This window comes from Halyomorpha halys, unplaced genomic scaffold (assembly GCF_000696795.3).
Source record: "Halyomorpha halys isolate HHAL.00 unplaced genomic scaffold, Hhal_1.1 Scaffold441.1, whole genome shotgun sequence".
In the NCBI taxonomy this organism is placed as follows: domain Eukaryota; kingdom Metazoa; phylum Arthropoda; class Insecta; order Hemiptera; family Pentatomidae; genus Halyomorpha; species Halyomorpha halys.
In genome coordinates this window covers 39,480-62,750 of record NW_027106497.1, presented here as the reverse complement: position 1 = coordinate 62,750, position 23,271 = coordinate 39,480, and the positions used below count along the sequence as shown (strand labels likewise).

Below are 23,271 nucleotides of genomic sequence, written 5' to 3'. Positions count from 1 at the left end.
GTCGAGTCTCGTGTTGTATCAGGTGGTCTCGGCAACCAGCGCTGTGTTTTATGATTAGCGAATAAAAAGAAAAAATAAGCTCTGCTGATGTAATAGTACTCTGCGATTACAATTACTGTATTTACATAGTATTAAAAAAAAATAAAATAAAATAACTTAACATACTTGTGAATGATCATTTGATTAAAATGTTGCATTTTTAAAAAAAATGATTAGATGTTTGTTCTATTTTTGAGACTTCCCTATTAACCATACTAAAATTTTCTTTTACTTAAACAACAAAAATACATTAAATAATGAAAAAGACAACTTTCATAATATCAATAATTATAATATTCTCAAAAAATTGATTGAAAATGGACATAGAGCCCGAAACGTTGAATGAAAGGATTGCATGAGTAACTATATGCTTAAATATAATTACATATATTTTAATGTAGTTATTTGTTTTTTAATATTGTATTATAGTTGAATGTTTTAAAGATAGCTTAAAACATTCTTAGGTATCCGTATAACAATGTAAAATAGATGGTGTATTTTCGTCAATAAATATTCAGTGGTGAAGATAGAGAGGTCCAGCAGATGTAAACTGATCGTCGAAGATTGGAACCGATGATAATCGACAACCACGAAAGGGACGACCGAATGTGCGAAAATATGTCCCCACCGTCCAAACTCGATTATTGACAAACTGGTTACACCCGGATTTCTGGGTCTCGAAAATCCTTGCAGGGCTTGGTTGCTTTCAGGCCAAGTTGTATAGCTTATGCAAGGACGTCAATCTTCTGGAAAATAAATTGCATCGTAGCGACCTTCACCACGTTTGGGGAACAAAGAAGCAAGATAAGGATCTACGGGCTTACTGAGAACAACTTCGCCCTCTCTATAGCACGAGGAAGCTACCCTTACTTTGAACTGTTCGTGCGCGGCTGGGAAAAGGAATTGAGGCTAGAGTCAAAGGCACCCCGACTGCGTCAGACTTATGGGAGAATTCCCGATAGACTGAATCAAAGATGAAAAATATCTATATTTGTGCTACCTCTGTTCCCTTCCCGAAATCCGTCCTGATTTAAAATAAATTTGTTAGTAAATAAAGTAATGGCTAGAAGAAAGGAAAATAATTTAAGTATTCAACTAAAAACATCTTAAAACTCTATTTTATATTTAAAAAATACAAAAGTAAAAAAAAATAAATTCAGTAATTAACATTTTCATTTTGTGGGTTTCATACGATGATAGGTACGGCAGGTGGAAGAGGTACAAATGGTGGAGCTTGTGGAAGAGGTACCACTGGTACCGGAGGTGGAGGCGGCAAGAGGTAGTACGCTGGTAAATTGGCTCTGTAGCTGTTGATGGATATAGCGTGAGGCTGCACCGCTTGGGGTCGGTAATGTATCCATCCTGAAGGAACCACGTCGGAGGTCGTCAGGGCAGCGCAGCAAACCAACGTTATCTGCGGATCAAAGAGCAACCTTCAGAATAATAAGATCACAATGTTTAGAATAAATAAATATTCACTAATGACTCAGTTACGTTCTCAATTATTTTGCTTCACTAAAATGGACTACTATAATATCCCTAATTCCAAATGGAACAATTAATCTGCAAATTTAATCATTAATTTTCAGGTTTTTTTCGGTTTTAGAGACTAGAGGAAGAATAAGGGGTTTTAACGGAAATGTTGGGGCGGCCAGAATTGACTAAAGGGCTTTTGGGTTTTGGGGACACTTGAGATGAGCCTACTAAGCGTTCTGCAATATTGGCTCAGAGATTTTTTTTTGTACCTCTTATAGTTTATGAAATATACGCTATTAACAACAACAACAACAACAACAAAAATGTCCTTAATCACCTTTTAAATAATTTTTTTTTTAATTATGAATATTTGAGATCGAAAAAGATTTTTTTCAAACCTTTTCTCCTCAAAACAGAAGCTTTAGGTTTCAAGATAGGTCAAATTAAAAAAATCCGCCCATATGTCGTACCGGCTTTTCTCTCAGAAGGAAAGCCGTTTTTTTCTGATTTAGAATCACAGTCACAGCTTAATTAATCAAATTGTATTTAAAAATGCCGCCAAATCGCTGCAAAAGCACTTTATATTATTCCTCTAATCGGTCGCCATTTGGAAACAAAATTACGGATGATAATTACCTAGGATCTATCTGGTATTTATCAATTGATTTCAACTTTTGCGCCTAATTTGAAAAAATGAAATGAACCAGGAAAAGAAGCTATGTGATAATGAAACATTTTCCTCTTATCCAGACTATTTTATATAAAAAAGGCGACTGAATGATTTTCTATCTATTCCCATTCTGAAAACATTTTGTTTTCTATTTCATTAAAATATTTTAAACCAAAACACGACATAATTATAATGACATATATCTAAAAATATTACAAGAATAGTCTAATTTATAATCTGAAAATTTTGACAGATTGTTCTAAAATATAATATTTGTTTTTTTTGCTCAATCAAAAGCATTTTTTTCTTCAAAGGGATTGGTAAAACGATAGTCGCTTTCCCTCAATTAATACCCTCTTGATGAGTTTGAAAGCTAAAACGTAATGTAGAACCATAACACTTTTATATTGAGAGGATGAATGAACTCACTTATCTCCTAAATAAGAAAGAATTCAAAAGGTATTGTTGTTGTTTAACCAAGTGCAGTATAGATATTTCTCTCAAATTATTCACGTTTTTTTTCTCTCATTAGCTCTCTTACTCTTCATTTAATAAATATTCCCTAATAGTTAAGTAATATTATAGAAAGATTTCTGTTGCACTTACCAACTGAAGCAGCACCATCGTCAGAGGACTGACTGCCCTCCTTTACTGGAGCACGACCAATATATAGTCTCCTGGAGGCCTAACGTGTGCTCTGCATTATATTAACTATTATATAATCCTTAAAACTTTTGGCAACCCCAGGGCGAAAGTGTCAGTGAAATTAATACATTTCTCTCTGTATGGACTGTCTGTAAAGAGAAACTGATGGTGTCACAATAACTTACAGTGGAGGGGGCACAAAGTGAATCTAATAGGAATCCAAGGGTTATTTTACTCTTATGATAATAATAATTAACAACAATAACTTGAAGGTTGGATGCCGATACCAGCCGTACCTGTTTATGGAACCGTTCACCGAGATTTGTCCAAATCCAAATCAGGCATAATGTGATCCCTCACATTATTTTATCACACCTCAGTTTATTTTTATTTATTTATTTATTTTTTTTATGATTTTAAGGAAAAATGCAAAATGGCGGCCAAAAACCACGTTCTTGTCCATTTATAAACTTCTATTATGATTTTCCTAGATTAGTAGGTATTTTTTATTTGGACTATCTCTATCGGAAGTCTGGTGAGTCAATTCATTTAAAATTTTTTGAGGTTAATGACTTCCATTTTGAATGAAATATTTATTAATTATTCATAACATTGTACAACGTTTCGGGACCACTGTCCCATATTCATGCACTTTAAAACCTCATGATTTCATATGGGAAATCATGTCAACCCTTTGTGCATCCTCCAATGCAGTTTTAAAATTTTAAATGTATTTTTTATTATGTCTAAAAGATATCCACAACAAACAAACAAATTAAAATCTCGCATTTTTGGGAATTAGTTGCACATTTCTCCTCTACAATTGAGGATTTGGGTTTGTACGGTGATCAGTGGGCAGATGTGTGTAGACAGCGATTGTGGTATCGGCATTGGAACTTCGGGTTCGCTAAGCCTTCTATTTTTATTTATTTAACTATGGTGACATTTTTTTTTGTTGTATTTAATCATCAGATTTATTTATTCAATTTAGCGTAAACAACAGTCAACAGTCAACTGTAGCGTAAACAGCAGTCAACTGTTAGCGTAAACAACAGTCAACAGTTAACTGTTAGCGTAAACAAATATTCTGAACATACTTAATCATTCCTGTGGTATTACTTGCATAACAGATCAAGCAGTAATGGTATGTACAGTCAAGAAGTAATGAGCCTTAGCATGACAGATAATACTATTTCAAGGGCGTGCACAAATGAGTAGCACTATGATCAGTTTTAACCTAATACAAATACTACAATGAGCGAAGCATATTGAAATATTAAGGTGGACAGTTGTGGAAGACTAAATCATTTGTTGTAAAATGTTCCGTCATAAATTAAATATCCATTATTTTCGGTCAAATGACAATTGTTTCCTAAACTATTTATTCAACTCTTGTATGGGGGCGATGGGCCCCGGAAGAAGATATTTTTCGAATGTTCGGAAATAGGAGATGAGCAGGACAGTCCAGTGGGTTGTACGCGCCAGAACTGTTGCCCCACTACAATCGTATTACGGAAAAATTAAGCGAGATAATGGAGACAGAAAAAGTGCAAGCTCACATGTTGTTCCTATCAACTATCTTAAAAGTCCAACTAGCTAAGGAAATCGGAAAGAGGTAAGGCTTATCAATAGAGCATTCTTTTATTAACTGCGCTCAAGATTTGATCGATGTGAGTGCCCAGGAGAAGGAATCTCGGATGGAGACCGATAAATAGGGCTCTCGTCCACTACAGCTGGGCCCAGCAATTACCAGAACCTTGGAGAAGAAGGATCGGTAAGAAAATCCGAAGGAGAGGACAAGAAACCCTAAAAGAAAAATGGGCCTAATGATATCAAGAGGAAGGACCGTAAATGCTACGGGTGTGATAAAATAGGTTCCCTGGTGGTCTAGTGTCCCGCACCAGATGTTTCAAACGTAGGAATGAGGGACACATCGCCAAAAAGTGTCCCTACATCTATAGGAGGGAATATGTGAACCAGGACGAGCCTATAGATGTCGAAACGAAGAACTTTTCATCCTTCAAGTAAATCTACGGGGGTTATAGAAGTGTTAGAACAGAGGAAGAAACAGAAAAACCAGGAAGCGAAGAAGGTTATAAGAGTGGAAGGCGGAGAACCGGAGGAAGAAGAATCCCGTTAGAGATCTGAGGAGGGTACGGGCAATGGTGCAACCGCACGCTGGCAAGTACGGAGCAAACACGGCGGTCTGCCTATCATTGGAGTGTGCCGAATAAAGTGTGTCATAGATACTGGCCGTTAACACGCGATTGTGAGCCGAGAAGTCCTGGAGAAGCAACAATCATGGTGGGCCCTGTCGCATAGAAGGGGAAGTAAAAAATTGGGCTGAATAAAGGTGAGCGAGAGAGGGTAGTTTTTTAGTGCATGTGAGTAGCATGACTCGGATATCAGGTGATTGCTAGTGCGATTGTGGGAGCCCGTGTAAAAGCGGCCAAGGATAAGTGGCATATCAAAATAGGGCGGAAATTTAGTTGCCATAAGGTAAAGAAGAGTGGGGGGGAAGAGGCGCGGATAGGAGAGATTACCCAATTGAGAGATTGGTGACATACCATCCGATTATTAATATGTAGAGCCTTTAAAGACGCTTCTAAACCAGGAAGGACGTACCACGTTTACCTGGGGAATGCCATGATAAAATTAAGAGGCTGTGGCCATCGAAGCAAATAGGAGAAAGATATTACCCTTTCCTACCATCAAGGTAAAACGTATCATTGGGGACTAAATGAGTCGTTCTAGGTCCTAAGCGTAATACTTTTGGTGGGTGATGTGCCGGACAATACAAGTTTAACGTGTGTTTGAGTACTAAATAGGATAGACATCCCCCTCACCCCAGGCGATACAAGAGGAAACACTGACGGCAGACAGACCACTGATTGATCTCCAGATCGACATTTGGTATAACATATTTATATCCTTCCCAAATAGACGTTCTTGGGCACGTTTAGGCGGGGCAGTTGAATGATAGGTCGGCGGAAGCGGCGTTAGTACTTGGTCCCAATTGTATGGCGTCTGACATTATTTTGTCTAATGAGGGCGAGAGTTTGACAATTCCTTTATCCGGGAAGAAATAAAACTGAATCTCCGAGACGTGGTGGGGGAGTCAAAATTGAAACAATAATACACCGAAAGTTAGTGACAAATCAGGGTACGGAAGTACTATATTATGAGGGTCCAATTAGAGTGATTATCATTCGACAATACAACCTTGTTACGATAGAAAATTAGAGAACTGAAGACCTGGAGTACCTCTACGAATGCATTGAAAAATTCAAAAACGGTCGCACAAGTGTTACGCACGATGAAAGAACCGGACAATCGTTTACCGCCACAAATGAAGAAAACATTGAGAGTTCACGTGAATTGGTGCTCTTCGACAGAAGAGTAACTATCGACGAAGTGGCACATCGTCTGCAAAGTAGTCACGGTTTTGCTTACGAAATAATCCAAAACAGACTTGGGTTCCATAATGTTAGTGCACGATGGATCCCAAAACAGCTCACACAGTTACATAAACAAACGCGCTTGGACCAAAATATTTGGATCGCTGTGGTAACGAACGGGACAACTTCTTAGACAGGATTATTACTGGTGAAAATATGGATGCATAATTACGAGCCGGAGATTAAATGGCAGAGTATGGAATGGAATCATCCCCTGTTGCCCACACTGCTGAACCGCTCCAGAAACTCAATTGGATCAACGTTTTTATTTTTTATTATTGATTGAACAGTTTTGGGTAATAAAAAACCGTAAACTTTTTACTTCTGGATGTAAATTTTTTTTTTTAAAAAGTTGATTAAAAATCCATAAATTGTAATAGCGCTTCTTCATTTTGCGTTAGTTTTGTTTTGACCCTCTGAGAAACGTGTATATCAAGTTTCATGAAATATTGTTTGTTTTTTATTTTTCAAACTATACAATTAGCAAGTAATACTAAAAATATGTATAAATAATGAAACAATAATTATTAATAATATATAAGTGGGTAATACAATAAAAGTAGGAGATCCCAGAGAATTACAACGGCTCATATAATATATAAATAATTTCAAAGTCAGGTTGAGTAACATTTATAAAAACTATTATACATAAACTATCTGTTATTCAGCATTGAAATACAATAATCTAATGTATATACACATTAGATTGTCGAGAGGGCCCTGTATGTTAGGTCCTGGTACCAATTCGTGAGGTGGGGTACCCTATATCAAAAGGCCTCCACAACGCATGTTCATAGGTTAGATAGCTATGAGTTGCCTTAAATCCTGGTAGGACGGAAACTTCACTTCTTAGTGAACTAGCCCACTAGGAACCAGCCTTTACGAAAGGTACAGATTAATGGAAGTGACCACTAGGAATAAGCGTGAAATAAGAACACATCGGATAATTTTTAAAAAATGGAGGAATAAAATTCTGATCCAATGTGGCTGATAATACTTTGGGGTAATCACTCTATTCAAAGGCCGGTAAGTAATCACTTTACGCAGTATTAGTATATGCTTTAGTTTGCGTTTATTTATTGAAATATATTTATAATTAAGATAATATTTACGTTGTTTATAAATTAGAACATTAAACTATCTATAATTAAATTAACAAATTAATATAATACAGTTTTTCGGAGCATCCTGAGTTGCACTTTCCATTAGGACAGTGATGAAGGTGATAATTCTTCAACTCGCTCATAGATAGTATCACTACAATATATTTGATTTCACGGTGAATATTTAGAGCATTTCATTTTTTTTTTCTCGTTTACAAGTAGTGTCACATTCTTACATAACATATATCCAGAAAAAAAAAAACAATTTTCTCTCAACTCACATATTAAACATCAATCTATACAATACACATACATCACTTCTTAACAAATAGAATATAAAATATATGTTCTTCCAAAGGTAACTGTTTTTGTAGCATTTTTTTTTTTTTCGTCACAATAGATTTATTTACAATAGTAAATTATAATGATTCTAGGATAATTTTTTTAACCTAATTATAAAAATACCAATGCTTGGTTGTTATATTAAATCTTAAGTGGTATAATAATTGCTATAGTATTAAATACAATGTATTAATTACAATATTGTATTACGTACTATTGTAATACAATGAACAATATTATACATCAATTAATTGCATCATGTATCCTTGCATTATTCAGAAAATAATAAATATATTTGATAACAAAAATTCTGACTATAAAAATGTATATGTTATTTTTAATTTAAGTCTGCGTAGGCTAACCAAAGTCAAAAGTAAGGATTAAGTAAGTAAGATATCAATTGCTATTTAAAATTAACATTGTTTCTTGTTTACTAGATCAATAATACAGTAGAGTCTCGATTGCCTGGTTTAATGTAGACCGGGATTTCTTTGGATCAGAAAATTCTTGGATAATAGGAATAAAATGTTATCGGAAATAAGGAAAATTGTATGATACTTATAAATATTAATTCGGTATATAGCGGGAACCGGGAAGATCAGAGAGATATTCCTTTAACATCTCGGAACTCTAGCGGCGCAGTTTAGTCCAGTCTGATGGTCGACTTTTATTAATATATTTTATTTATTTTCATAGCTATATTCTGATCAAAGTAGGTCCGTTACCGACAAAAATATGACTATATCAAATTTTCAGCATATTCTTATAATTTAGACTCAAATAATCTAAAAACTCGGTTAATCTACACTCTAAAATAAGTACATACTTATTATATCGTTTTAGAATTTAATTTCCTGTAAGAATCCATCATCATAATTGAGAAATTTATGCCACTATTGAGACAAGTATTTGAGTGTTCTCCTAGCTTATAGTTACAGAGAATAATTTTGCTCTTAACGATTGTTCCATTTTTAGCACCGACGCCATAAACAATTATTTGCGGTTTTGGGAGTTTACGCCTTCAGGGTGAGTCGTTTAAAAAAACAAATCACATATATAAAACGGAAAACACGTATTCCCACTGGTAATTCCAGCATTAATGGTACGGTAGGAGAACTGGAAGTTTTATTTAAAAAATCTCTAAACAAGGGTGTGGGTGTCAATTGAATATTGAACACCCTGTACACCTTATAGGAACCATAAATTACTATGTTTTAATAGAGCTTAAAAATAAACCTTAGGAAGGCCACACATTATCTTCAATCCATTCTATGTAATCAGATACTTTTGTATAAACTCCAGGAAAATTAGTATTCATCGTACAATTAACCCCGAAAGATGTTACACCAATCAGAGTGAACATGCATTGGTATTCGCTATGATAGATTTGAATTGGTCCTCCAGAATCACCCTGCAAAATAGAAATAATTTAATTAGGTGTAAAAATATATTGTAATTACTTTAAGTCAATTTTAAAAATCCCACTGATATATATATATATATATATATATATTAAGGGTCATAGGAAAAATAGTATTATATGTGAAGCAATTTAGGACTTTATTCTGTTATCCTGAAAAATTTTGAAAAAAGGAATAATACTATTTTTTCCTGGAACCCTTCATTCATTCAGTTGATGATCCTCTAATCCTGAATATCACTTATTTTTATTGGTGGACCATCTTCCTTTTCAATCACATATCAACTGCTTAATAAGGAATATCCAAATCAGTTCAGTAAATAGAGGTGAATTTCCTCTTATAATTTCAACGTTTCAATTATATTTTTCTGTAATTGGTAACCTATTAAAATATAACTTTTAAGTAAGCTATTCAAACCCTTCCCCAGCACTTATAGAAGTTCTCAAAATCAAGATTCTGCACGCTACAGCCAAGATCCTTATTACCACTTATTGTTAAAATTTGGCAAAAGGACAGATCCTACCGATTGGCGGAAGGAAATAATTGTGAAAGAGATACATTTAACTGCTATAATTGGAGAAAAATAAATTACTCTTTATGACAAGTTAAATCCTTACAATAACAACAAAGCATGGGGTTGCAAAGTACCCAGTTGAAACGTTTTAACTTCAGAAGCGATAAGAGCCTGATGTATCGATATTTTATAAAATAAGATATCGATATAATAAATACTTTGCGCATTGCAATAGAACAAAGTAAAGAATGGCAAAGCCTCTTATATATGGACTTTTCAGATTTGGAAAGAGCTTTTGAATCGGATCTATAGAGAAATAATATTGTGATTGCTTGCAAGGTATAGAATCCCCCAAAAAATATTATATAAGGACTACAAGTACCGGGTTTTCATTAAGGCAATGTTTCTGGTGCAATTATAACCACAAATGGAGTACGGCAAGGATGCCTCTCTATTCCTTGCTGGAATAGATTATGTAATGTATAGAACTATAGGAAATAGAAAGAAGCGACAGTGGAGCGTTACTGACCGATTAGAAGACTTGGGAGTTTGCTGACGACATTTGTCATCTGGCACAACGCTTCCGAGACATTGACTTATTGAAAATATTAAAAGAAGAATCAGTAAAGGAGGGTCTGTCCTTAAACTCAGTTAAACAAAGGAAATGAGGTTAAACAGCCAAGTTGAAAATTGGTAACAGATGGAACAAGATGAGCCTATCGAAAAAATAGATTTATTCCTCTATCTATGGATTATGGTAAGAAAAGACAGAGGAACAGATAAGGATGTAAAACCAACGGAGGATTTGTCCAGTTGTGTAAAGTTAAGGGGAAAAAAAAGATCTCTCAGAATACAAAACTGCTGTTTAAAACAAATGTACTCTCAGCACTCCAGTATGCATCCAAAACTTGGAGGGACTCAAAAAGAACTATGGAAAAACTCCAATCATTTGTTTATAGATTTTAGAGAAGAATACTTGGCGGCTAGTGGTCTTAATGAAGATTTAAGATACCTTCTGTCAACTAAGGGTGTCTAGCAAAATGGCTTGAAGAATTCCCTGACTTTTCCAAGTTTTGGTCTAAATTTTATCTAACCAAGAGAAAATTGCCCCAACCGATCATATTTTAATACCTTATCAGACATACGACAAATCCTAGTGATTATACATTATTCACTATCATAATTTTCTAACGTATTAGAAGAACTTTTCAAATGTTCATCGATACAATTGGGAGGAGGAGGTTTATGAAGTTATTTAAAAAAAAACCAAACTTTATTTACATATTTTATAAATATCCAAATCATTATAGCCCATCAGTCATTAGCGGATCAGTATTGGTAAGGCTCTCAAAATCAAGGGTCCAGCAATATTCCAGTCCATGACCGAGATCGTTATAAAAGATATCCAGTGTATAACAAAGGGTGGCTCGTAGTTATTTAGCACAGATAATGGTCTAATTTTCTACAAGAAAGGAGAAAATTTATATATATTTTTTTTAATCGTCATTTTCTTTTTCAATCGCCTGTTTTCTTTTTTCATAATTAATTTTAAAACTATTTAAATTTAGCAATTTTAAATAACTGCATAGTAAATAGAATATTTGTTTCACTAAAAACAAAATGAATATGATTTTTCTAAACTATTTGAAGGGGGTTTTACAAGCGGCTGGAAAATTTAATTTTAAAACAATCTTATGTTGGTGATTTTTTCGATCCAACACTCTTGACGTCGAAAATCCCGACTGTTTTAAGTAAAACTTTTGCTAACCAATGAAAGTTTGCCTGTAAATTGTTCCAGAATATCGACCAAACGTAAATGGCCAAAAAGTTTTTTTTTTAACTTTTACTACTTAGAAAAAGTCTTCCTGACAAGTTTATAGACCTAGTTGACCAGAAAAATCGTTTACCGAAAGTAACAAACACGAAGAGCAGTTGGCTTTTTAATGTCCAATATCAAACCGATCAGATTATTAAAGCTACAGAAAAAGCTGTTGGGAATACGTCTTAAAGAGACCCTGCAAATATATGAGTATTATCATATGGTCAATAGATGTTACTAGCAAAATTACAGGAACTGGTGTGTTTTTGACTTAATATAATTCCTTAGAAGGAGCTATTTAACATAATATGTCAGGTGCTATTTATTTAGCCATTAATAAAAAATATTTAACAAGCGCAAGTTCATCGTTTTTAAATTTTTTAAACCATTTACTTATCACACTTAAAGCAGCTTCACCGTACGCTCCTGCAAGCAATCGATATGGCTCAACTGCAGATTTCTTCAAATTAAAGAATTAAATCACAAGTTTTCGGAAATGATGCTTATTCGTCACATAACTTGGCATTTTCATTTTTTAAAAATCTTGTGATGCTGATACGGAGGCACTAATAGTGCAAATATATGTTGTTAACAGATGATCAAACTAGCAATATTATATTTTACTGCTCACAATTTCAACAAAACCTTCTGGTGGAGCCATCTTTTGACAAACGACGGAAACATATTTGCACACCCATTATTATACTTTTTAATCACCTTTAATCATGCCCCTTGAGAGCCCGGGCATTAAGGATGTTTTTTCTGGATACATCGTAATGGTGTATTTGCAGGATCTCTTTAACTTGTGCTTTCAAGAGCTTTGAGAGTAATTTCATCTTCTTTAAACATTGCTAAACATCTATGGGCCATCCTTTGTATTTTTTATAACAATCTCGCTTTTGGCCTCGAATATTTCTGGACCCGTGATTTTGAGAGCCTTTTCAATACCGATCCGATGATGACTCCCATCTCCTGGATGATTCATGATAATCTCCCATAAATTGTAAATGAAACGGAGCTAGATTTTTAGACGTAGCGGAAATTTTTGGACTCTTTTATTTATAACTCCCAAATGGTGATTCCTAGCAGAATCTTTCATATTCAGGAATTAAATTCTATTTCAAATTTCATAGCAGAGTTGTGGTCGAAATACAACACAACATTCTACTAACTTGGACAAAATTTGACTTCCGAAAAACTAATTTAAAAAAAAAAATTATATTGGTATTTCTTTAGAAACGATATGTCCTTAAAGCGTATACAGTAAACTATTTTTTTAGTATACTCGTGCAAACGGTGCATAACATTGACTAAAGACGAAATCATTAGAGAATTTAATTTCTCGTATAAATTAGTCTTCATAATTGAGAATCAGTAATCATAAGAGCTTGTCATCATGATCAAGATATTTAAAGTATGATGACGGATTCCTATATGAAATTGAATTCTCATATAGTATTTGGGAGAATTTTTTTTTGAGTTGTTAAAATAGTTCTTAAATATTTTGTTATTTATTGACGTAATAAATAAATAATTAGTAAACCCTTACCTACTGATTCACAACATTTTGAAATTGTATCTGCGTCTTTTCCTATCGGTACAATTTTCCAGGGTTTTTTCTCGGATTCTCCCACTTTTTTCAGAAAAAAAATTACCCTACTTTTCCAAGTATTTTCCAGCTCTAGACACCCTGCAATACAGGAACTAATCAAGAAAAGAAAATGGAAGTGGATTGGTTGTACCCTAAGGAAGCATGACCATGACATAGAGAAACATAGGGTTCACTGAAATACACTCAGTTCTCAGAAACAACTGAAGAGGGAGATGCACCAGCTATAATGGCAGTGGAAAATTAAGTAGAAAATTTGACAACCAATTGCAGGATTCGTTCCATTGATCCATTGATGGAAGTTGAAATGGTCACTACTATACTATTATTATTATTTATTATTATATAAGCAACAGACCATGAAGGTTTAAGTCCTCGCCCGGTCCATTTACTAATACATCGTGGATTTCTTCACATGTTTTTTTCGAAAGGTTCGTCGTCACTCGCACGCCTATTTTTTTGTGATTGCCACCCATTGGCTAACGGGCCTCACAAATACCTGAGGGGAGGTTGTGAGTGAGTTCTGCATTACTTTGTGCATGGAAAAAACCCGGGTGGGACCGGGATCCGATCTGACAACCTATAGGTTAGTAGAATGGCGCGTTACCACGCTGCTACCGCTGCCCCCTATTACTACTCAAAATGAATAGGAATATGTCGTAAATTAATATATTAATGTTGAAAGTCATCAACTTTACTGTTGTAAAAATAGCTTAGCACCTCCTTATCATAATGTATATGATGAAATTATTAGTTTCCTACCAAAACGTTCTGTAGTTCTCAGAGCTAAGTGGATTGTGGATTTCAGGCAGATAAAGACCAGTTGAAGAGTACTCATTTTATGTTTAATTGTGTCTAGAGAACATGGAGACAGGAGGAAATTCTTTATTCCTATATTTACTAAAATATTTTCGATATTTAATAGAATTTTTTCATGTTTCCTCATGAAAGGTACAGCTGCTAGGGCTCACCCTAGTAACCTACTTTGGTGTATGGTTTGGTAGAAGATTTAAGCAGCTACTCCTGACTTGGAATGCTTAATAAGTAAGTTGTCCCTAGCAGTAAATAGACTAAATTGAATTGGGAAAACTTTCTAGGGCCCTACATTCCCTGCAACTATGACTATTCATAACAGAGAAAACTAGGTATCCTGAGGGGAAGCATGTCTAGTCTGGAACCATAACTTCCTGCAACAACATAAGAGGAAGTTGGCAACAATTTAGGGATGGCTCTTCTATTAGTGACTAAAGCCTATAATACTGTTGCTCATGAGGGGACACAGGTTTTAGCAGGAGATGGAGAGGTTCCTCTCGACTTCCTACAGGGAGAAAAGAAGCTGTGCATTATTGTCAGGAAACAAGTCTCTGATGGATATACAGCACTCACAAATAATTTCTACAGTATAACTTTCTATCAGTATTTCATCAGTAGCATAAGCTCACCCTGGTAAATAATTAAAGAATTAAATAAAAGAATAAATCTTGATTCTACATAAACATTCAGTATTTGATGCAAGAAAGTGTTATTCAGTATGGTTCAGTATTTTGCTTCATCTCAAAGCCTTTTTTTTTTTTTTGGCATCGGAACAATCTTTGTTGACAATGGTATACAACTCATATTTAATTTTTCATAGAATTGTTAACAGTCATACGAATTCTCATTATTTTAGAAAAATTAAGTTATATTTTCTTTTATAATAAATGTAGTACTTTCTAATGTTAACCTTTTTGTAAAATAAATAAAAGCCACCTAAGTAAATAAACAGGAAAAATAACTCATTAGGCTGGTGCATTTTATGCCCTTAGGGCTCAAACCTAGTCTCGATTATTTATTTAGCTCTAGCCTATTCTAACTGAGCTTTTTTACAACAGCAGTCTGAATTCATTTCAATTTTTAAGTTACTTGGTTTGTTGATTACAATTATTTTTATATATGTTTTATCATTATATATATATTTTTATTTGTACAGGAAAAAGTAAGCTACAACTATAAATTACTGTCATATGAGTTGAATTACATACCCCACATGTGTCCTTTCCTTCATCATATGCACAAACATGGTGTTCAGAAATTTCTTTTGCATTGTTTGGGATTCCTTTATACTTTTCCCTGCATGAACTTTGATCAACTATTTTCAAACCAACTTTTTGAAGAACATCACTATATTTTTGTTCTGAAATTGATTTTTTTAAAAAAAATTTTACAACAACCATGTATATTATAATACAAAAAATATATTTCTAATGTAAATAGTTCCATTGTTTTTTCAACTCAACCATCAGTTTTGATGAAATACTTTAAATGTATGGTGTTGCAACAAAATAACAACCTTGAGATATAATATATAAAAATAGAAAAATAAAAAATTTAGCTTAGTTATTTAGCAATAAGCAAAGTTATATTAGTAATTTGTTACGAGCAAAATACAAATTTTAAATAATACAATCATTATTTTCATTTACAACACTAATTTGTTATTATTAATTTAATTTTTACTTGTAGATTTTTAATTTTTCAATGATTTTGATAATACATTTTAATTCAATTGTATGGTAATTATTAGAATACTAATATCCCCTGGTAATTATAGGTATAGGAACCACAACTGATCAGTAAAAAGAATTTTAAAAATTTCATTGGGAAATTGTTCTCCATGAAAAGTTAATTATTATTAAATTTACAATTTTTAAGAAAGTATAAACACTAGAGTGCTGTCACCACAATATTCCAGTCAATCAAAACATTACTATTCAGTAAATGTCGCACTCAGACATGACTGCTTCCTTCATATGACAATGCATGAAAAAACTACTGAAGTCAGTAAGTTAAATTGTTTGAGCAATAAATAACGATTATGAGGGGAGAATTTTTGAAGATGAAGAGATACAATAATGTGTATAGTTTTTAACCAGGTTATAAGTCTTCCTTGAAGGTTAGCAAAAAAAAAAATTGACTTCAATGATTTTTAAATGACTGATTCAATTAAATACATAATTCTAATTTTGATAATTTGCACTTATTTCAAACTTTGCAATTTAACAAAAGAAAATTATTATTGTTTGTTTGCTTCTGAAAACCTTCAGCTTTAGTTTTATTTTGTGGAATTTGGACCAAAGTCCCAATTCCATAAATATGTTGTTGTTGCAAGCCATTAATTTGATACAATGGAAATCAGCTACTGATATGAGATACATATTATAATTTTTAGGGTTACACACAATTGATGTCCTAAAACTATTTTTTTTAACAATAAAATATGTTGGTTTATTACAAAAAATTAAGCTAAAATTAATATGTTTAAGTATTACCTTTGTTTCGTCCAAACCCTGTCGCTATTACCATCATATTAAAAAGAGAACTGCCAGTATCAAGACAGATCGGTCTTTCATATTTACTGAAGGGTTTTAATAATTCAAAAAGTGCAATATCATTAATATTGTTCTTAACATTATAGTCAGGATGAACAATGACTTTACTTATCGAATTTGCATGATCTTGAAAGAATTTCAAGAATTCAGCAGGTTCTATTGAATCTATTTTTCTATTTGTTCCAAAAATTACATAACTGTCCTCCCTAAAAAAATAATTCAAATTATAATCAAATATTACCCTTCTAACACTACGGGAATGGCTTAGAAACCAGATACTGATGTTGATGCCCCATTCTCAGCCCCACATTATGTTTGCTTCAGCTCGGGTACTTTTAATTAACCAAGCTTACACATTTATACTGGAGCCAGGGATAGCAGTTCTTTAGTAGTGGGGCCCTAAACATGAGCAGGGTAAGGAGTCCACTTACTTTAGATCCCTTGTAACCTCAAGGAATGATATGGCGGGTGAGAGAGATTAAGAACTGCCAATGCTGAGAGAGATTAATACTGCCCACTATTTTGGTCTTCTCAGATCTTCTACAGCAGATTCATCAGATGGCAAACCAAGTTAATAGTTTAAAAAAATCTTTTCCGACCTTACTATGTAACTTATAAAGGAGATGGTTAGAGGTGTGGTCAAGAAAAAACAAACAATAGCTTATAACTATTTTTTGTTTCTTCTTGACCCCATTCCTGACCATCTCCTTCATATTCACTAACGGTCAATCATTTATGTATATATTATAGTAACTTATAATTCACAAACTTAGACCATCTCTAAGCATGATAAAAGGAGCATTTAATGATTTTTGAACGACGATTTAAATTTTCCCAAGACACATAAGTGAACCAATCAGGAATGTAAATAAGTATGAACATTGACCCACATAACATCCATGGTGAACCGGATGCATTCGGGTTTAGGCTAGGGAGGCTTGATTCGATAGGACATATGGTGAGAATGGATAAACTAGAGATCCCAAGGATGGTTCTTGTCCTGCATTGAAACCAAAGAACTGGAAGACCCAGGTTAAGGTGGGCTAATAATATGGCAGTTGATATTCAAAACTTACTTAGGATCAGGAACTGAAAAGTGATCACACAAGACAGAATTGACTGGCATAGGCTCATGGAAGAGACTAAGACTCAACCCTAGTTGCTGCACCACAGAGATTGATAGATAGTAGGCATTATGGTTTTAGAGATAGTTTGCTCTGATCACTAACCCAGGATGGATCTGCTAAACATAGTTTCTATCTTGATAAAGCCGACTAACTTTATCCATAAAGAATAATTATAATGGCAAATATCATTGGTAAGAAAATGCAATAAGTATAACAATGCATTAATGTGTGCCAAATTTTCAACCTAAGTTATAGGCCACCAATCTTTTTAAGACGTGGGTCAAATTTCGTTCACTATTTTTTTAGTACTACCCCGTGGGTCACTAAGTGTTTGAATGAGCAAGGGGTAAAGAAAATTACATAGAATATGTATGATGAAATATTATTTATTAATATATTTATGTATATATATACATATATCTATAACAAAGTTTAAACATAAACTATTTAATGAGAAATTTGTTGCTGTTTATTTTCAGATAAAGTTTTATAAAAAAATTAAGTTATATAAACCAATGAGTGGGTCAGTTAAATGTCAATGTTTGACCCACAGATCATAGTTTCACCATCCCTGTAATAGTCATCCATTAGAATGACAAGTCCAGAAGATCAAGACAACTATATTGAATATTTAGTGTACCAAGCCAACCCGCTTTCCTAGATTTAAAGAGAGTTGCAAAGCCAGTCCTCTACCCGTGAGTCTGCCTTATCTCAGACTGATTAGTATTTTAATCTAACAAGAATGTTTAATAAAATAGAGACATCATTTATTATTCATTGAACAACACAAATACTCACTCTGAAGCATTGCAATGAGCTGCACTAAGAACAAACTTTGGACTCACTATACTGCCACCACATATCCCTACCACACCAGCATTATCTCCAGAAACAATATATTTGGCAATTTCAACCTAAAAATGTCAATAATTTCATTAATTATGATCTAATTATTATTCAATGATTTCTTTTAATATAAAAGTATGGCTTGTGATTGTTCTTTTTACTTTACCTGTGAGTCTTCCGCACAGCGGGTATATAAATTATTGCATGCTATAAAGAGTCAAACAAAAGAAGAATAAGGGAATGGGTATAGAATGGAAGAGTTAGGATGGCCTTTTACAAGTTGATAGACTAGTAATGTACACACAATTGATATTTTTATGGATATAAAGTACTTCTTTTCTTGTTTTATGAAATTTAGTATAAATAAAATGAAAATTAAGTTTTGGTTTAGCCAGTAGTTGGAGTGTATTTTAATCTATGTAAAGCTTAAATTAATAGAGGCGCTCAGTCATAAAACATGGTAACTGCAAAAATTAAAACTTTTACAATGTTAAATTGTTTGTTAATTAAAATATTTTACCTCCAACCATCTGTCACTTACTATAACTTAATATGAACATTTTTGTCTTAAGAAAACAAATTTACAAAAGATTCTTTCAAAAATCTACGATATCAGCAATTAAAACGCCGATGATGCCAAATTTACGATTCATAAAAATTTTAGTAACCATGTTTTACAACCAAACACCTCAATAAATGAAGACACAGTAGTATATTAAATTTTAAAAAAGTGAAGTATAATGAATTTAACTTCTAAAAAAAAAGTAAACCTATAAAACAAGCAAACACTGACACCTACATTAATTTTAAATTTGTTTATATAGTTGTTAGTAGTTCCATTATATGGTTCCAAAAAAGATTTGGAATCAATAATACAATATTAGGACAACAAAGCAGTTCTATGATAGGGTAGGTAGTGGTTGAAAGGTTAGGATCTGGAATTAATTAATTTTCAGGGAAAGGGAAGAAAATTATATCAAGAATGCAATTTTTTTTTTTAATATGAACTAGTACAGCAAGATGAAATACAAGGGAATCTGGCTAATTTTATGAAAAATCATCAAACTCTGCTCAAGCTGACTAGGCAGTGCCTTATACACCAGGCAATCATAGTCAAATCAGGGAAAAAGTAAATAAGGATAATTAGGAGGAAAGAAGAATCACAAACTGTTTGTGAATGGTAATGAATTTGAGTTATCACAAAAACATGGCTACTTCCAAATAGATGTGGATGAAATGTTACACCAAGGTTTTTGACAGAACCATGAAAGAGAATATGGAAGGTTAGAATTTACAGACACGACATTAAAGAGAGGCCTGGAATGGTCTTGATTATCCCTGTATTTACCTGCACCTTACACAGTACACCTCACACAGCAACAGTACAATTTAGGGTATACTCTGCTATTAAGTTACCTTGAGTTACATTAAGGTACCTTGAGTACAGGTGAAGTACAGTACAGGTGAGCAGTACATACATACACAATGGAACATAAGGAATGGTAGCAATTCTTGGTTATAATATTAGCACTATGTATTATAATAATCTTGGACTTTATATTGTTGGTGGTTTGATATAGTTTCTTTGTTCTGTTTACAAGCCCACTCAGAAATCTGCTATGAGTGTATTAAATGGCTTTTGCATCTCAGATGCAATATTTTTAGTTTAGTTTCCTTTTTATTTAATATATTGTAGTAGAGTGTTATCCTCGACAATATAAATGGGAACTTAAAATTTCAAGATATTCAGAGACTTAAACAGACCCAAACCTATTCTCAAGTCCCAATATCGATATAAAAAATGGCCAATGAAAAAAGTGGGGAAGGAACAGTAAAGAATTGAAATTTCGAAGGGAGAAAAGCTGTTCAGAATCTCTGAAAAATTTCAGATAAGAATAGTATGTGGAGCCTGAACTGAAGGAAATTTAATGAAAAGTTATTTTTTTCCTAAAGTTAATTGACACAAAAAATTGATGTGACATATTTTGAGTAATATGAGATGATATGTGTAAAAATATTATAAATAGAGATGTCTTGATGGTACAGGAAGGGTATCTTAGGACAAGGCAAGAGTCTAGAAAATTCAAGGTGATCAAATGAAACATGAGGAAGACAACATGGAAAAACATTAGGAAGAAACGTTATATATATTTTAAATAATGGAATTTCTTGAATCTATGGGTTAATATCTCTGTTGGCTAATTAATTTAAAATAATGTAGTGCTTACCATATGAGGAAACTCTCTCTCTTCAGCAGCTTCTCCTCCTTTTATTAGTGGTTTCTCTACTTTACAATCATATTTTACAGAATATGTTGGGTCTCTAAATCCACGGTTTTTAGTACGTGTTATAGCTGTCTCTTTATAATTCTTACACACTGTAAATTTTTTTATATATAAATCATAAAAATTAGAAACTTTTAATTTTCAAAAGGAAAGGATTAGGTACAAAATTTGTGAAAAATAATTCCATAAATCTATGGAATACTGAAATGAACTACTCCATCACTCAGATTGCTTATATATTTACGTAAATAAAATAAAAAACTTTAACTTGAAGCGAAAATGTTATTATGGTGTAATTTGTAATAAATGTGTACTAACGGGAACTTTCACAATTATTAATTATTTATTTTTATATACTTTATTTAATTTTTTAGTACTTCCACTTGAATAAATTTAACTTAAGTATATTATTTTCAGTACTTCTACATTTATTTTCTAAATAGCACTTAAACAAGAATTTTACATACCAAGCACTGTTAATTATTACAAACAATTTATTAAATGTAGAACACAATATTTAATATACTTACTTTGTTTGGCCTTTTCTCCTATTGTTCGTTTGGGGCGATTATGTGTTACATTTTTATTAATATGAATCAGATTAATGTGATTTGACATTTCTTCTTTATCTGGACAACATATAAGTGAAAGATCACCTTCATTGCAAGGTTCCAGTTTGGTCAATGTTGAATTGATAAAGCATGAATCTTTGCTTTTACACACCCCAGTAATATTTTCAAACTTGCATGTTGCATTAGGTTCTGTGAACATTAAATATTTTATAGAAACACTTTCTATTAGCTAAGTTCAGGATATTCTATTAACATTATTGTTAAAAATGTTGTTATCATAATTATGATGTTAGACTTAAGATATCTTATTTTTTCAGATTGTGTAGTGAAATTTAGGGAAGTGTTTTATAAACAAAGACAAAAAGTATATGTTTCCGTTAATAGATGCCAGACCGACTGTCCCAAACAAAAGTTTCCTATCAGAGGAGCAGTGTCGTCATCTACTGTTTTATTTACAACAGTATTTACAAATTAAATAATAATACCAATTTTCTACAACAATCTCCTTTCTAAAATTTGTATTACTATTTAATTTTATTTATTACTTAGCTGTATTTATTTACTTTATTTTTAACTTTATTGCATCGCTCTGTATTATTAAATGTTTCACAAAACACTTCAAGTTCTAGGTTCAAACATCCCCAAGTGGTCTTCTGTCTTTTGTAGATGATTCGGATTTCAATTGCATCCAGACTTTTCATAGTCAGGATTATAATATTCACCGAAATCCCCTCGAATGTCATTATGAAAATTTGGTTCAACAGGGGTTTAGCAATATTTTTTGTACTGCTAAATCCATTTTTCTTGTTGGGTCTCTTCTTCTTCTTAGCACTAGTATATTTCTTAATTTTTGCTTCACAATCCATATTGGGTCCACCAATGTCCCAATCAGAGTCATCTGCATTTAATCTAAGGTGTTCTTTATCTTCTTTGGTGTAGACATCTTCAATAAAAATTTTTTCAATCTTTCAATCAAGTTTTTCTTCATCTCTGAAATAAAGTCCTGAGTCACCAGTTTAAAGCCTTTAATTCTTGTAACCTTCCTTCAATCTCTGCAGGTTTCTCTTTCTGATTATTTTTTGTCTTGGTGCTTCTTAGCTTTCCTTAATTTTTTACTTAAATATTTACCAATATTTCATCACTTTCATCATCATTTGATGCTTCTTGTTGTTAACCAAATACTTATTGTCTCTCTTAATTGCACAAAAGACCTAAGAAATCTTTAGCCAAAGATGCTCTATGCTGTCTTCTTGGTTGAGGCTTTTGTGTATCCAAGGGTCCATTTCTCCTGTGCCATTCATTATTTTCTTTGTTAAACCAGGATTCCTTTTTTAGGTGACCTGGTTTTTGCTAACTTTTAGACAAAAGTTTGACCTTTTATGATATGTCTTTAATGCTTGTTCATTCCTATTAAGGTTGAATCTTCTTTCAAATGAAAAAGCATTTGCCTTACTTCCTGAATTTAATATTCCTATTTACCAAAATAGCGATGGCAATAGGAACATTATACAGTGGTAAGCCTTCTCACCAATTCTCTGTGTGTTAAGGATTTATCCAGTTGAGCTATCTCTTGAACTAAACATTGAAATCTCATAAGATATTCATCCAATGTTTCACCACTGATTTTCCTAATTTTGGCAAGGTCAAACATTAAATCAATCACTTTTTCCTCTGAAACGCCCTCAAACCTTTCTCTTAATTTTTCCGAAACCTTTTTCGCACTTTTTTCACCACTGATTGATGGCAATATATCGTCGCTAACAGTTGAAATAATAGTAGGGAGTACCTGTTTATTTTTTCTTTTCCAAGCTGAATCTTCTTCAGTCGGCGGATCTTTTTCTAATATTTCTTCATATAATCCTATTGTTTTATTTAGAACAATATTTATAAATTAAATAATAGTACCAATTTTCTACAACATACTGTAGTTATATACATTTCCATTGCCCTTTAATGCTAAAGAATTATTAACCACAT

At 32.9% G+C, this 23,271-nt stretch overlaps 1 protein-coding gene across 2 annotated transcripts in view; it reads right to left on the bottom strand.

Annotated features, from left to right (window-relative positions):
* Positions 1-1,318: 1,318 nt before the first annotated feature.
* LOC106682798 (venom peptide isomerase heavy chain) overlaps positions 1,319-23,271 on the bottom strand; it is a 26,068-nt gene continuing 4,115 nt past the window's right edge. The window contains exons 2-8 of one of the 2 annotated variants that reach the window (XM_014423855.3): positions 21,253-21,483; positions 20,666-20,814; positions 18,390-18,505; positions 16,405-16,670; positions 15,118-15,269; positions 8,970-9,144; positions 1,319-1,453 (exon numbers count right to left, since the gene is read on the bottom strand). In XM_014423855.3, coding sequence (XP_014279341.1) covers positions 8,971-9,144; positions 15,118-15,269; positions 16,405-16,670; positions 18,390-18,505; positions 20,666-20,814; positions 21,253-21,483 — 1,088 coding nt within the window. In that variant the 3' untranslated portion in view covers positions 1,319-1,453; position 8,970. Of the gene's footprint in view, positions 1,454-7,337; positions 9,145-15,117; positions 15,270-16,404; positions 16,671-18,389; positions 18,506-20,665; positions 20,815-21,252; positions 21,484-23,271 lie in introns of those variants that run through there. The other variant, XM_067044847.1, reaches the window with a different exon arrangement.